The sequence below is a fragment of the Lacerta agilis genome, chromosome 10 (assembly GCF_009819535.1).
Source record: "Lacerta agilis isolate rLacAgi1 chromosome 10, rLacAgi1.pri, whole genome shotgun sequence".
Taxonomy (NCBI): domain Eukaryota; kingdom Metazoa; phylum Chordata; class Lepidosauria; order Squamata; family Lacertidae; genus Lacerta; species Lacerta agilis.
This window is the reverse complement of record NC_046321.1, coordinates 15450845-15467269: the sequence shown is the minus strand read 5'-3', so window position 1 is coordinate 15467269 and position 16425 is coordinate 15450845. Positions and strand designations below refer to the sequence as shown.

At 42.2% G+C, this 16425-nt stretch overlaps 1 protein-coding gene across 2 annotated transcripts; it reads left to right on the top strand.

Annotated features, from left to right (window-relative positions):
* Positions 1–878: 878 nt before the first annotated feature.
* SLC25A18 (solute carrier family 25 member 18) lies at positions 879–16046 on the top strand. Of its 2 annotated transcripts, XM_033161661.1 has the most exons (10): positions 879–968; positions 3865–3991; positions 5504–5626; positions 6388–6443; positions 8463–8553; positions 10178–10296; positions 11477–11669; positions 12973–13127; positions 14153–14228; positions 15138–16046. In XM_033161661.1, the coding sequence occupies exons 2-10, from the start codon at positions 3969–3971 to the stop codon at positions 15277–15279; spliced, it is 978 nt and encodes a 325-aa protein (XP_033017552.1). In that variant the 5' UTR covers positions 879–968; positions 3865–3968; the 3' UTR covers positions 15280–16046. The 2 variants fall into 2 exon arrangements, with proteins under 2 accessions (XP_033017552.1, XP_033017553.1); XM_033161662.1 differs by lacking the exons at positions 879–968; positions 3865–3991 and adding an exon at positions 5209–5235.
* Positions 16047–16425: the final 379 nt, after the last annotated feature.

Here is a 16425-nt window from a genome sequence, read left to right as displayed (position 1 = left end):
AATGGATTCCAGAAATAATCTGGAGTCTTGCAAGGCTGATTGCTAACAGAATATACTGGAACATGAATGAACATAAAGCACCAGCTTGCTGAGGTAGGTATTGCTTTCTTTTTTTGTTTCTCTACCAGTGCAGAAGGAAGAACAAAACTTAGAACAGCAGAAGGCAACGTATTAGTGTCCATTTTGCCCCAGGTAAAATTATTGAGGAAATTAATGCACATCTTGTTTCTCTACACACCAATGGCCCTCGAGCAAATGTCCCAGAGACATAAACTGCACAAGAAACACATTTCCCTGTGGTAACATCAGGATTGATGGCCTAGAGTTTCCTGAAGGAATGAACTGAAGTGAAATGTGGAAAGTGTGTTTCAGAAGTGGGGGTGGGGTGTCAGCGAAAGAAAAGGGAGTAAATCTCCCGTGTATGCCTAGGAATTTGACTGAAATGTCCTGGATTTTAAGGGACATGATGTTTCCTTTAATTATTATTTACCGTTTAAATCCCAATGTGGCATGTTGGCATTCGACACAAGAGACACATATTGCAAAAAATTTACACGGAAAAAAAACGAAAATAAAATTGCTGCACAACAGGTGTGGAGGGGGATTTAACCAGTATTTGGGTTTGTAGGAAATCCCCTATTGGCAGCAGTAGGGAATTTCCTCTCAATGTTGATACTGGTTCGAAGTATTTAATGTCTGGCCTAGTTTGGCCCTGAATCTACATAAAAGCAGGAAGGAAGAAGTTAAAATATCTTATATATGCCCTTAAGTATTAATAGGACATCTAAACCACAAAGAATCCTGTGACTAAATGTTTTGACTAAATGTTTTACCACACGAGCTCAATGCATTTTGGCCTAGCTATTCTACACAAAAACTTGCTGCAGGAATCTGGGCCAGCCGAAGACATTTCGGCACCTGAGGCGAACCACAAAATGGCACCACCACTCTTGGTTGGGGAAGAAGGGGTGAGTGAGGATCTACATTGAGAACAAGGGGTGGGTGGGAATCAAATTAACCTTGCCTGATGGTTTTAGTAGGATTCAGACACCATGGGCTGGGTGGGGTGGGGTGCAGAGCCCATTAGATTCCAGAGGGCAGCTGCTGCCATTTCTTGCCTAGCGGTGTGTGGAGACCAGTAGTTCCTCCTCTTTCCCAAAAGGCCATTGTGGAGGTGGCATGGGGGGCTGCCAGGGAGGCAGCCGATCCAGCCTCTAAGGAGTGCTGTCCCTGGCAGGAATTAAATGTTAACTTCTTGTACGTTGTTTTAGTAATCCTCCTGAAGCATAGGACACAGGGTTTTCATTCTTACAATGCAAATGGAGAACAGAGCTTTGGGAAACAATATCTTGTCGTATGGCCATGTAGTGAGTTCATAGCTGAGGTTAGACTTCAACAGACTGATGTCAGGGGTCAACAGCAACACTGCATTGCCATTATACCTCACTTCCCCAGTTAATAGCAAAGAAAGTGTTGCTGTTAACAACCAGTGAAATTACAGTTGGCACTTGTGGAAACAGCACTTGCCTAAGCAGGCTGAAATGCAAACAGTGTTTGTCTAAAAACCGGTTTTAAGGTTAAAAGCACATTTTTAAGGCATGTTTGTTCTCCTGGGTGGGGCTTGGGGCACTTCCTTTGCCAGGCCCAAAAAGGAAAGGCTTGATGAGTAACCAGCACAGATGTGTGTGTGTTTTTTCCTCTCCCACTTACAGTGTCTTTATGCAAAATCACTGGGAATTTGTGAACCGTCCCTTAAACATTGGATAGGGTTTGCTAGTTGGAGGAATCCAGATGTGAGTCAGATGCTAAAAACTGAAAGAGAGAAGGAAGGGAGGGAGGGAACCAGCTGCTTGCAAATAAGGTAAGCTAGCTTCCCATCTTTCCTGACTTCTGAATTTGCATGTGTTTCACTCACAGGGATATATTCTAATACTTCATATTTCAGAAGCAGTCTACAATGCATGCCTTTCTTTATGAAGTCCTAACTCTGAGGAGGAACTTCTTTCAGATTCCTAATAATTATAGATGAAGGACAGAAATTCTGTTCTGTTTAGCTACTTCTTACAAAGATGTTTTTATACTGTCAGGGACCTACATGCCTCACACACAGTAATTTAGAGACAAAGGTTCAAATGTGTAATGTTGTTTGTGAGCTTCCTGATAGCTCAGTTGGTTAGAACACAGTGCTGAAAACACCGAGGTTGCAGGTTCAAATGAGACAGCTACATATTCCTGCATTGCAGGAGATTGGATACTAGATTATGCTTAGGGTTGCTTCCAGCTTTACAATTCTATGAGTCTAAGATTATCCTATGCCACACCTTCCATTGTTCCTGTGGGTACAACTGTTGCTTTCATTAAATGCACATCAGAGCAGCAAGAAGGGAAGGTCTATATATTTTTTCTTTTTCTTTTCTTTTAAAAATGATATTCTACCCTAGCTAGCTTATATGAGAGTTGTTAGTCCCTGTTCTAGAGTGGAATGCTGGAATAGATTGCTTTGGACTTCAGTAGCCAGAATGACACTGTGCAAACTGCTACCACATTTCAGATGCTGCTTTTGGCACTTGTGGTATAACTCATGCAAATATGCCCCAGGGTTAAGTCTGAAGGCACATGAGGCCACTACCTTGCTGGGAGTAAGTAAGTGGATGGGTGTCAGCCTGAAAACCAAATGTGCACCACCTTGGAAGAAATACAGTATGGGATATAAATGTGAGGAAATAAATTTAGTGCATGCATGTGAATGATGACTAACTGCAAAGTCACTAGTAGTATTTTGGTAATAAACAGAGAACCAGAAAGATATTTCGTAGCAACAATATTATTAAATAATTCTAGCTGGTTATATATGACTGCTTATGTGTGACTCATTGGCCTTGCAAAATTGTTGCTTGACTTCTTTTGGCATGGCTGGGCAAGTAAGTTATATAACACACAAACAGTATAATAATGACCATGAATACACACAGTCTTTTGTTTTGTTTTGTTTTGTTTTGATGGCCGCTAAGGCAACATCAAGACACTCCCAACCCCTTCGAAAGCATGGAAATTGTTTGAACATGCCGTGCCTTTCATGCTTCCCTGTTGTTGTCATTCTCCAGGATTTCAGAAGTCTTTTACTGCCACCTTCAGGTGAAGTAAAACCAACAAGATTATCCTACTCTCATCTCACTGCCAGAAAAAGACCCAGATTCAACAGCTAGTCTTCTAAATTTCGCAGAGATGCAACATTGATCTCAAAGAATGAGAAACTTAACAAATAATCTGCAGTAGTTCCTATTTGTCCATCCAAGCCAACTCCCCACTCACAGCACACTTCTGGGCAATCTTTCATGGAACTCCAGAACCTCACTTTTTGGTACCTTCAATACCCACTAATTTCCCACTTCAGAGATTAATAGAATTATGTCACAGTTCTATGCATCTCCTAGTGATTTTAGTCATCATTTCCTCACCAAATTCTGTGATCAGTATTATAGACTTCGGGGGCAATGTCCGGTTAATGTTCTCTAACCCATGTCTCACCCCCCTTAGTGAAGCATGTGCCCACATCCCCTTCTCTCCTCCTCTGGAGATTCTTTGGCCTCTTTGGGACCAGAATGGTAGGCGTTTCCTTGGCACTTCTTTTACAAAATAGTGGCTCAAAAGTGCCCAGGTTGGGTTGCATTTCAGACAAAAGCCCCTCTTTTTGTGTCTGGTGGCCTCTGGGAAGCTATTCATCTGACTTCACTATTCTCCAGGAGCTGATTAAGTGATAAATTGCCTCTATGTTTTAGAACTGACATTGTCATTTGTTACCTGTAATATACGCCTGGCAAGTTACATGTCAAGATGCACTAATGGTGTTCTCTTCCCTAGCAGAACAAAGACAAAGAGGAATGCGCCTCCATATTTGAAAGGATTTTCCTGTGTCAGCAGCACAAGCAGCTGCTGCTGTCACCAAGAAACAACATCCCCAAGGAACAATGACAGACAAGAAGAAGATTAGGTCAGCCCTGCCCTTTTCACTTCTTGCCTTTTGAAAGTGGGGGATTCTATGCTCCAGTGATATAAATGATGCTTAGCTTGTCTGTGGGAACTGGTGGACAGGATACAGGATGGAGCAGAGGATAATTAATATCCTCTATTTTTCAGACATTTTTTGTTAGTTTTAATTCTGCCTGAAAGGCTGAATAACCTGGCTCAGTGTTGTTCAAGTTGTAAAATAGCCCAGAGCCCATCTCTAAGCTTGAGCCTGGTGCTTTCAGTGTCGACTAGTAACATAAGAAAAGCCCTGCTGAATCAGACCAATCTAGCTTACGCTAGCCAGCTAGATGCCAATGGGAAGCCCATAGGCAGGACATCAGGACAATAGCCCTCCCCTGCTGTTGTTTCCCCGTGACTAGTAGATCTTGGAGGTTGTATACAGTCATTGTGAATAGTAGCCATTGGTGACCGTGTCCTCCCTGCAGTTGTCTAATCCTCCTCTAATGTTGTCTGAGTTGGTGGCCATCACCTTATATTGTGGTAGTAAATTCCAGAGTTTAATTATGCTGCTCTGTGGGGAAGCCCTTCCTCTTGTCTTCCCTGAATGTTCTACTGTTCAGCTTCATTGGATGATCATGGGTTCTAGTGTATTATGAGATAAGGAGACAAAAAAAAGAAAAAGAAAGAAAACTTTCTCTACACTATTCATGATTTTGATGCCCTGATGCTTCTGGTTTCCTTCTGATTATGGGCATGAACAGAAATCATGGTGCAGAAACAGTGACTCTACTAGTCCACGATACTAGTACTTAAAGTGACCTAGTGAAAGTTGAAGGAAAGCTGATTCAAAGACAGATAGGAAAAACACTTCTTCACACAAGGCATAATTTGCTTACAGAATCTGCTGCCATAAGATGCAGTGATATGTGCTAGTTTAGGGGCTTTTCAAAGAGGCTTAGAAAAATTAATGCTATGTCTATGAATGTCTTGTAGCTAAATGGAGCCTTCGTGTTCAGAAGAAGTTTGCTTGTAAAAACCAGTGACGTTTGTGTGTGTGTGTGTGTGTGTGTGTGTCAGTGTCAGCTGCATGGATAGACTGTTTTCTTCATGCCTTGTTTGTTGGCTTCCTGCACACATCAATTCAGCTGCTGTTAATCCTGCACTAGATGAACCAGATCCAGCAATGTTCTTAAAAAAAAAAAAAGCCCCTATGTGCATTGCAACTGAATGCGAGTGCCAGGATGAGAACAAAAGAAGATAACAAAGGTGAAGGTCACGAAGGCTCATATCACAGCTCATGGAATTGCTTTAAAGCAGGGGTGGGGAAACTTTTTGGACCAAGGGCTGTATAACTGTGGTGGAAAGCTATCAGGGCATGCATGTATGTCTGCTGCCTTGTGCTCCTTGGAGAAAAGGGTGAGTATAAGTGTGGTGGTGACTAATAATAATAATAATAATAATAATAATAATAATAAACAGCTGCTAGAATCCCTGTACCAAGGAATACCATTGTAACTTATCTTATTCTTTACAGCCTTCCAGCTAAGTTAATCAACGGAGGTATAGCAGGACTTGTGGGGGTGACTTGTGTTTTCCCCATCGATTTGGCCAAAACCCGTCTCCAGAACCAGCAAGGACAAGCCATCTACACCGGAATGTATGTGTTGTAAGGCTTTGTTTAGTGTGATATGTGTGGTATGGCATGGGGTTTTAGGCTCTAAGCTGGGTATTAGAGTCCAGTCTGGTTTGAATTATGTATCTTTCAACCCTCACTGCCTCTCAGTCTAATCTACCTCACAGGGTTATTGTGGGGATTAAATGAGAAGGGGGATAATCATCTATGCCACCTTGAGTTCTTAGAAGAAAAAGGTGGGATATAAGTCTAACAAACAAACAAAGAAGTTGGGAATGGTTGAACTCCTTCCAAGTTCTCTCTTTTCTACTCATTCTTCTACCCATACCCCTAATTCTCAGAGTAGACCCATTGCAATGGATGGATATGACCAGTACTATTTTTCTAGAAAAAGAGGTGCTGGAACTCACTCAAACATATGTATTCTGGTTTTTTAAATTTACATTCTTAAAAGTAGCTTAAAAATTGTTGAAAATATAAAATGCATTAGTCACAACCAACCAAGCAGCAGGGATATATCAACCACAAATTAAATTTAGAAAGTGTCCTGAAAAACAACACCACCTTTTCTTGTTGCCCAAAGATCAGCAGCGATTGGGGAGAGCAAATGTATTTGGGAAAGGAGTTCCATAGTTTTGGTGCTACAGCTGAGAACTCTGTGCCCCAAGTAAGCACCTACTGAACATCAGATAGTCGAGGGAACTGGTCAGAGTCACAAAAGTCAGTCGCAAGCTTGAAATACATGTTGCTAACTCTTTTTTCTTTCTATTCCTCTCTTATTCTAGGAGGGATTGTTTGGTGAAGACAATTAAATCAGAGGGGTTCTTTGGCATGTATCGAGGTAATGCTTATAAAAATGGACAGGTCATCCTTTGAACTGCAGTAGCAAAGCGCAATGGGCAAAATGCTTCTGCTGTTGTTTAAATTGTCTCAGCTGAACAACAGAGATAATCTGAGGGGGGATGTTTGAAATGAAATATTAAATATTGGTATCAAAAGAGCATATTTAACAACATAGCCAGACACTGGAGAGACCTGTCAGGAGTAAGAATGGACCAATGGTATCAAATAGTATGGGAAACAGCCTTATTAGAAAAACTAACCAATAAACTAAAAATGACACGGGGACAAATAGAGGAAGACACCTTCACCCCGGTTTGGTTCCCCTTTATCACATACACAGCCCAACAAGACAACAAGAATCCCCCAACAGCATAAGAATCAGTCTGGCTAACCTGATTAAAAAATACACACTCACACCCCACTCACACACAAAAACAACTCTCACTACAACCAACCAAAGATGACCCAACCATACCCTAAGCCACCCTCAACCTCTCTCACCACCAAGGAAATACAACAAGTGAATAGTAAGAGAACCCATACAAGTAACACTGACACAACACCCACCCACCGCACTCCACTCACCATTCCTCCCTCCCCCTTTCTTTCTTTCTTTCTTTCTTTCTTTCTTTCTTTCTTTCTTTCTTTCTGTTTAAACCAGGTTTCCTCAACCTCAGCCCTCCAGATGTTTTTGGCCTACAACTCCTATGATCCCTAGCTAGCAGGACCAGTGGTCAGGGATGATGGGAATTGTAGTCTCAAAACATCTGGATGGCCGAGGTTGAGGAAGCCTGGTTTAAACCAATTAATGAACCAAGAACCTGTACATTGACCACTAATAATGAAACATATATTGTAGATATTTTTCTACATTTATTATGCTATTTTTGTGATATACAAATGACATGAGAAAACTTGGTATACTTGTTTGTATTCTTGTTTATAAAACCCAATAAAAAGAGAGAGCATATTTTAATAAAATGTGGGAAGATTTTCATAATGCATATTTTTTGTACTTCAAGGAACTGCAAATCTCTCTCTGTGTGTGTAAAAATGGATGGCCTTCTGCTAGGCTGCACCGGTCCACACAGTATCGAGAGATGCTCTGCAGACCAGTGTGGACCCCTCAGTGTCTCCCAACACCACACAGGCCAGTGCAGGCTTCCGCTAGGCCTTGAACCAGGCCATGCTCCCCACAGCACCTCCCAACACTGTGGAGACCGGTACACTTACACCCTTCTGCCGTTCCAGTCAGCACGCCATTGGAAGATTGTGTGAAGTCACATGATGCGTGGCATGCATATGATATCACATGTGTGCCAGCCCCTCCAATCTTGGGGACAACCCGGTGCCTGTGGTGGTACTGTCCTTCTTGGACTGCACAATTTCAGGTGGCCAATGACAGATCAAAAAGGAACTTTTGGAGAGTTCGGGGGTGCTTTTTTGAGAAACCCAGATTTCCTGCTATGCCTCACAGGAGGCTATTAGGGCACTAAAATGGCTGTCTGAGCATCCTGTAACAAATTAATTCGTATTTCACAGTTACTTGTGTTTAACTAGCTAAGAGACTACCATTTCCCTGTTGTCCCATCACAATCTTTAAAATTGACCAACAGTGCCCTCTTGAGTTCATTCTTCATGCACCGTCCAGAGAGGAAGGAGCATCTCCTGGAAGCTACAAGACTTTATAAGCAACTTTTTCTGACATTTGGCACTCCATGTTAAATTGGGGAAATATTTCTAGTGCTGCTGTTTTGTCCAGTTTAATATCATTTTAATTGGGATATCATTAATATTTTATCTGAAGAAGTGTGCATGCACACGAAAGCTCATACCAGGAACAAACTCAGTTGGTCTCTAAGGTGCTACTAGAAAGAATTTTCGATTTTGTATTAATATTTTAATTTGATACCTTCCAGAAACCTCCAGGAGTGTGTTTAGTACATATTACCAGAGGAGTAATGTATTAATGTACCATAAAACTGGGTGCCTTATTGCCTCTCCCATCTTCTCACAGGGGCTGCTGTAAACCTGACTCTTGTCACTCCTGAAAAAGCAATCAAGTTGGCAGCCAATGATTTCTTCCGACAGTTACTCTACCAAGATGGGTATGGGGTAAAAAGCATTCAATAATTCCAGTTTCTTTGTTTTTATTATTTATTCATCTATTCATCTGTCTTTCTTTATTGTTATTTTGCCATTTGTGGGATGCTCTTCAAAACCAAAAAGTCCTCCTATAAAACAGTTCAAAGAATACAATGAAACACCAAAATCTCATCATGAATAAATTATAGATTTTTTTAAAGCTAAAAACCATCAGAAAAGCATGTGAAAATAAATACTATGAGAGTAATAACAGTCAGCCTAACATCATCAAATCCTGATAGTGGCCCCATTCCCCCCACCCTCTAGTATATCACACCACAGTCAATTTGTAAGCCTCCTACCAATGTCCTGGCTTTAGGTCACAGTGGCAGTGTAGAGGCACTTGTGTGTGTGTGTGTGTGTGTGTGTGTGTGTGATGAATCTGTAGTCCTCCCTCGGTGTTCCTCTGACATTGTTCACTCCTGAAATTCCCACTAACAGAGGCACAGCAGGCTTGAGCTAAAATAGCCACTTTCACTGTTCAAAGTGGAGAGCCGTTACCTGACTCCTGCCAGTGTTCTTTGGTGTAGTCTGTACTTGCAGGCTACGAACTATAGGCAGCTCATATCTCAGGTGAGCCAAGAGGCTTATGTACCTGTAGAGAGAGGAGGAGACATTTACACATGGATCCTAAGATCTTTGAGGAAGAAGTTATAATTTTGTGTGTGTGTCTCATAGAGCTTCTGCTCTTGCACATTTAACAGTGACTTCTTTTGGCAGACAGTGCTCATCTCCACAGGTCCACTAATTTCATCTAGCCTTGGTAGCCAGGCCAAAATCTTTGACCGCTAGCTCCTTGCCATTCCTCTTCAGTGCAACCCTGTGCGTGTTTACACAAAGGAGAGCTTCACTGTGTTCAATAGGGCTTACTCCCATCCAAACATATATAAGAATGCAACCTTTGTCCCTGACTTGTGGGAAGGGAGCAGAGGCTTGTCTTTGTACAGATCACCCAAGGTGCTCTGAGTTCCTCTGTAAAATGGCCTGCAGTGAAACTTTAGGGGCTGGATTCAACTAACCTGGTGTGCTAGTAGAAACTATCACAAACAGTTCTGCTAGCACAATGGGAGTTCCCCCACCCACTCAAGCATCACCCAAATCTCCTCTGGAGGATCGGGAAAAACCTCAGAACAGTGTGGGAGAAGATTGTTCTGTCTGGCAAGCAGAAATGCTTGTGCTGTTGGAATAATTATCATCACAGTGCAACACTAAATTCCACCCAAGGGCTCACCATTCTGATGGCAGGAAACCAAGGCACTTCAGCCAACCACCATCAAAAGGACCAGCTCAACCTTTATCTCTTGACAGGAGTTGGAGAATAAATGGGTATCTTTCCCCTTTTTGTCCTCAGCAGCAAAGCACATTGCACAGCTGAGTCTTTTTCTCTCTCTCCATCTCCAAGCTAGACAGGAAAGCTGGGGCTAACCATGGTAGTGTAAGTGTGGATCCCTGTTGATCTCCAGGCTGTGAAAAGCTTCACCCTATGAAAGGCACAGAAATAGCCCAGACCATTCCACTCTCTTGATAGTTTGGCAAGCCTATAGTTGTGCAAGTGCATTTATTTTGCATCTGTGCTACTCTTGACAGAAAAGAATTGTCATTGGTGAGAGAGATGCTTGCTGGCTGTGGAGCTGGGACTTGCCAGGTAGTGGTCACATCTCCAATGGAAATGTTGAAAATCCAACTCCAGGATGCTGGACGGCTAGGTAAGCTCCCATTCCCCCCCCCCCTTTTGGGAAAGAAAGATGGTGAAAGCAAAGTCTTCAATTAAATGAACTCAAACTGTCTCTATTTCTCAGACACAGCCCCTAATTCCCATTACTTGTCTCTGTTATACTTCTGTCCATATTTTGGTGTTGCCTTGATAAAATGTTGCTAGTGTGAGATGCTAGAGTTGTTCAGGTTTCAGCTCACTCTTTGGGGTCTCTGGAAGTTAAATCTTTGAGATGAAGTGCATGCATCTTTTATCTAGCGCACACTCATATAAATGCATGCACAATTGCACATGAACATTAAGGCACTATGTGATGTATAGATTACACATCCTGCAGGCGCTGACGTACAGTTTCATCTATTATACTTTCGTTTGTTAGTTTATTTAAATGTGTATTAGTGGGCTTGGGAGTGGGGAACCTGTCAGGTTCAAGGCTGGGATAATAGCAAGACCTGAAAAACAACAACTGTTGTCATTTCTGAGCTAGCTTTACTTTCCTCCCCCCCCCAAGCCTTTTATACCCTAATAATGGTTACTTGCCCAAATGTGCTTTTACTGGGTAAATAAGCAAATTAATATCTGAGTTACTTAGGGTATAGGTTTGGAGAACCTTTTCTGTCCAGTGAGCTAGTTCCTCATCTCCCCTTATCTCCTGTTGATGCTATGCTTGAAACTCTAATTGTTGCCACATCAAAGTGCAGAGTGGGGCTGTTTTAATGCCCTTTTACAGATAACTCTGCGCTGCTCCTTAAACCCCTGGTTTTCATACATTTAAAGAGCATTGTGGAACTGTTTGCAAAAGAGCTTTCAAACAGCTCCACAGCCCTCTGCCTGGTTCCCTGTAACTTGGCTTCTCACAGTGAGGGAACTGCCAGAAGGCCCTCAGTGCTGGACCTCAGTGTCCAGGTAGAATGATGGGGGTGAAGATGCTCCTTCAGGTATACTGGAGGTATACTGAAATGGCTTCATGGACCAACTTGAACCTCAAAGTGGGCAAGATTGCCCCCAAACTGGAGGAGGTATCCTACCCCACTGTAGTAGCACCAGAACATATTGGGGTTGGGGTAATTGTTGCTGGAGATGGGGTGCTATGATGTTCCTGAGACTGCAATGCAAGGAACCCATGGAGTGACAATAGAAAGTTAGGAGTTTTATTGCTTGTTTTATTTTAGCTGCTCATCAGCAGAAGGCCTTGGGACATGATGGACCAGCTGCTGCCACCTCCCATTCACCAGCAGGACAGCCTTACACAGCCGGGTCCACAGCAGCGTCTAAACGCCCCTCTGCTTTCATGATCGCCAGAGATCTCCTGTGCACCCAGGGAGTTGCAGGCCTGTATAAAGGGCTGGGAGCCACCCTGCTCAGGTTAGAAGAGAGTGAACTGTTCCTTTCTGTTCATTATAGGATGACAAGCTGCTTTAGTCTAGAGGTCTTGAGAAAAGAAATTTAGCATTCAGGCTACCTAAGGCAGGCTGAGATGTGCTGGTCCCAGAACAAGGAGATATCTTCTCAGTGTTGGTCTGCATCAAGAGAGGCAGAGAAGAATGCTTCAATTTCTATAAATGCCCTTCATGTCCTAGGAGGATTTGCTTCCCATTTTAAAGGAGGGTCTTTGGCTTTTAAACCATCACTTGGACCCAGGAACTCCATACATATGAGCTTCTGTCTGAGGGCAACCCCACACGTAAATCCCTATTGGTTGTTTGCACGGCTGCCTGAGCATTTAAAGCTAACCATGGGTGGGAGAGAATTAGTGGGAGCTTCATATTGTGCATGGAAATCTGGATCCAAAGCAATAGCTATTATCTATATTGAGTCTACAGCCCTCTTTTCCTCATTGTGGGGTATAAGAAACTAAGGGTTGCTAACCCATATACTAACCAAAGACCTCAAAGTACATTATATATAATTCACAGGTGGCCTCCCACTCAAGCAGCTTATAAAAGGTCAGGATGCTTCCAGTTCAGAAGCTTCATATAGTGCAGGATGCAGCAGCCAGACTGCTCACAGAGGCAGATTACTAGCAACATGTTACTGCACTGCTGAGAGACACTGGTTGCCAATTTGCTAGTGGGCCAGGTTCAACATCTTGTGTTAATTCACAAAGTCCTCATCAACTTGTGCTCAAAATACCTTATGGACAGGCATTCACAATATGATTTTCTCATATTAACTGAAGAAGTATCAACTAATGTTTTATTGATGCTTTTAATTATGATTTACAGATATATAGAGATAAATGATACTGTATTTTATGTTGTAAGCTGCATTGATGTATTTTTAAATAAAAGTTGGGATAATAAATAAAATAGTTTTAGCTGCTGGAATGTGTCACATCTTCAGACTGTTCTCTGGACATAGGGACTTTGCTCTCAGTTGCACTGCACAAGGGTGGGTCTGTTGAGGGTGGTGGTGGGGTCAAAGCTAAACATAAGCACAAACCTAAAGTTTTAAAATTCCATGATACATTGCAACTGTGGGGAAAGTACACTTGTGTAAAAACAAATTCCTGTAACAACTGCAAGGGTAGAAAGTATGGCAGTCCAAGTGGGGGGAAACAGTTGAGGTGTGAAAGGGGAAGGTGAAAATTGGCTAAGAAAAACAGCTTCAACAAGAGATTAGCCGATTGTATTGTTTACCTAAAATGTCTCACTTCCACTCCCAACAGGGATGTGCCCTTTTCTGTTATATATTTCCCACTTTTTGCCAACATCAACAAGCTGGGCCAGGCGAATCTCGATGAAAGAGCCTCTTTCTTCCATTCATTCATCTCTGGCTGTATTGCAGGATCTGTGGCTGCAGTGACCGTCACCCCACTGGATGGTAGGTATTAGATGGTGTGACTATCAAAAGGCAGTGACTTTTGCTTACGTGTGTGTGTGTGTGTGTGTTTATGAATTTTATTCCCTCCCAAGAGGCCGCAGTAGTGCTTCAAATGAACTATTAAGACCTTGCCAACGCAGACCCAATATTAATTAAGCTCCTTATAGGGCTGCTTTGTAAGTTGCATTGTCCATAATGTTTTGCCCGGTACATGCTCTGCAAAATAATCTGCACTTCGCACATGAGTATATAGAAGCTTTTTCTTACCCAACCACATGAACTGGCTGTTAGCAACTAAGAGTACTTACTGTATCAGGCAGACCATTTATTCCAGGAAAATAGAGGGAGCAATTTCTTATAATCAATGATGAGCGAGCCTTGTCTGGAACAGTGCCGACCAACAGATTAGCTGGGGCAGCATAATGATTAAGTGAACCTTACTACAGAAACAATATTAATGCAGTGAACAGACTCCATCCGATAAGAGTGTTGAACCTGGGTTTAAATTGCTGCTTGGATAGAAAGCTCAGTGGTGATACTGGGACCAGGCACAGCCCCTTCATCTAACCAACTGCTAGTGGAGAATGAACTCATTGGAGAAAGGGCAGATTTATTTTTATGTATCTATTTAAGATAAGATTGCCATGAAAATACAAACATAAAGACTGAAAAAAATAATGATAAGCTTATATGCTAGAAATCCTTAATTCACACCACTGAATAGCCTAGGAAAGCTTAAATGTAGAAATTTTAAAATAAATAGTACATCCCTTGGCACATCCATGTTTTCATACTGCAACACTGTTGTGAGGACAACAGAACTTATGTATGTGAAATGCTTTAGTGAGGGACCATGCGTTTACTATTATGGTAATGAATGATGATTGGTGAAGAACTGATGTGGGGTAACAACACTGCATTTCTGACCAGTACCAGGAGCATGTATTCATGCGAGATCCTTGCACTAAGAAGTCTTTAAAGCATGCAACTTTGCAAAGGTTTAAGTCAATTACTTATTGTTTTAGTTCTAAAGACCCGAATTCAAACTCTCAAGAAAGGACTGGGAGAGGACACCTACAATGGGATTGTTGACTGTGCCAGGTAAGCAGACATGAACTCTTGTTTTACTGGTACTCACATCATTGCTCTATGTTAACAATGTTCTGCAGTGTACATTTTGTGATGTAAGTTGTCAGGTCCTTCTGAAATGGCACCATCCACTCACAAGAGAAAGATGGCAGCAGACTTGGAGAAATCCCACAGAGGATGGAATGGAGTAGAGTTGCTGGCACCCGTAACAGTAGCATTCTACACTACTTTAAGGTTTTCCAGCTTCTGCTTCATTCGTTCTTCTTAGGAGGAAAAAGCTGGTAACTGAGCAAGCTGATGCATGATTTCCAATTGTATACTGGAAAAACATAGTATTTCTGAGTATAAGCTAGCTTTCCCCCTTGCAACAGCATTTAAATAAGACTTTGAAAATGAGCAGCCAGCAAAGGAAATAAATATTCAAAGGCAGCAACTCTGAGTAACTGACCACAAGGGGCAGAACACAAATATGACTGTTCCCAATTCTTGCCGTGGCTGTTGCTGACATATTAAGTTAAACACAGCTTACTCTTGGGTGCTTTTAACTTTAAAAAGCAGTGGGGTGTCAGAGATGGGGAACTCTCTGGTTCTTTATGTTGTTAGACTGCAACTCACAAGATCCCTGACCTTTGGCTGTGCTGGTTGGAGGTGAGGCGAGTTGGGGTTCAATGGGGTTCTTTTTCCTCTCATGCTGTGGTCCTGATCACCTTTGCCTCCACCTCCCCAGTTCTTACTTGATTTGGGAAGGTAGCTCTCACTTCCTGCCTTGAGAGGAAGGTATGTAAGTAATCAGGAGACTCATCTCTGCCACCTTGCCTTGTACGCAGAGGACCCTAAATAGAAAAAAACCCCTCTAATTGATAGTAACAATAACTGTTCAGGAGTTGTTTTACCAACCCACTCTGTTTCTCTCCTCTCCAGGAAGGTCTGGATTCACGAGGGCCCTGCTGCCTTCATGAAAGGGGCAGGATGCCGTGCACTGGTTATAGCTCCTCTCTTTGGCATAGCCCAAGGAATGTATTTCATCGGCATTGGAGAACATATCATGGAATATTTCAAGTAGTACCCATTCCAAAACACACTGGATCATGAATTAAGATTGCAGGAGTTCTGTGACACTAGCTACTTGAAGAGAAATGGAAGCACCCTGTAAATACTTGAATGGCTATGAACAACTACCCAGTCTACCACTATCCAGGAAGATGGCCTAAAAAACACCACTTCCAGGTTTGCCATTGCTTCATTTTCTAAAACAATCCTCTGCATTGGGCAGATTTCTGGGACCTAAAAGTTAACAAGCCAAAGGTTGTGCTATGAAAAGGAATGAGTTGCAAGTGTTATTTCTTACTTGCACCAAACGTTGACCAACGCTTTTCAAGCTGATCTAACAGTAGGACTATCACACACCACTGCAGACCAGGAGTGGTGCTCTTTCTCAAGTATGTATGGCCAGAGATTGAATCTGGATCCATCTACTCACAAAGCTTACACTTTACTAGTGCTCTATAGAGTCCTTCTCAGTGCTGCCTGATGCTTGTTCTTCTCCATTACAAGTGAATTCATAAATATCACTACTTCATATTTTTATGTCATTTCTTAAATACTTCAAAGTTGGATCAAGGATAACAGTTTAGTGGAGGTTAATTTCACCCTTGCTGCCCTGATCCCATGCTGGAAATATTTTCCTGTACATTTTATTTGGTGATCCTGCACTGCTATATACATCCCACCACAGAACCCTTTCTGATCTTTCATTTTAGAAGCAGTCTCATCTTTGCCACCCTCTTCTCTTCCAGTGCATGTATTTGTACACATAAATTAATGGCCGTTCTTAATTGTGTATTATGTTTCTAATGTGACCATCTGAGCTCAGCAAGTTTCTTTTAAGCCACTTCTGCATCTGTAATGGATAGTGTTAGTTACAGCATCTGATGACAGTCTATAACCTGCAACTGCTGTTCAGCTTGGGGTTGGGTGGGGGAGGTACGAACTTTCCCATTTGCTGTTTGTGCATAACCCAGAGCTGTGTTTAGACAACACAGATACATACACAAAGGAAATATTTGTGTTTGCCTAACCCTAAAGCATGCTGCACCTTAGTGACTGCTCAGCAATGCAAATGGATGGTCAGGAACAATCTTCCTCACCTACTTTAAATGGAAGACAGAAAGCAAATGAAATTTCCAGGCCTCTGTCTCTGGCCCATATG

Excerpts from the sequence above, each read along its gene's own strand:
- SLC25A18 (XM_033161661.1), top strand. The coding sequence starts at position 3,969 with ATGACAGACAAGAAGAAGATTAG. Across the intron at positions 13,128-14,152 it reads GACCGTCACCCCACTGGATG|TTCTAAAGACCCGAATTCAA; the intron begins GTAGGTATTAGA and ends TTATTGTTTTAG. Across the intron at positions 14,229-15,137 it reads GGGATTGTTGACTGTGCCAG|GAAGGTCTGGATTCACGAGG; the intron begins GTAAGCAGACAT and ends TCTCCTCTCCAG.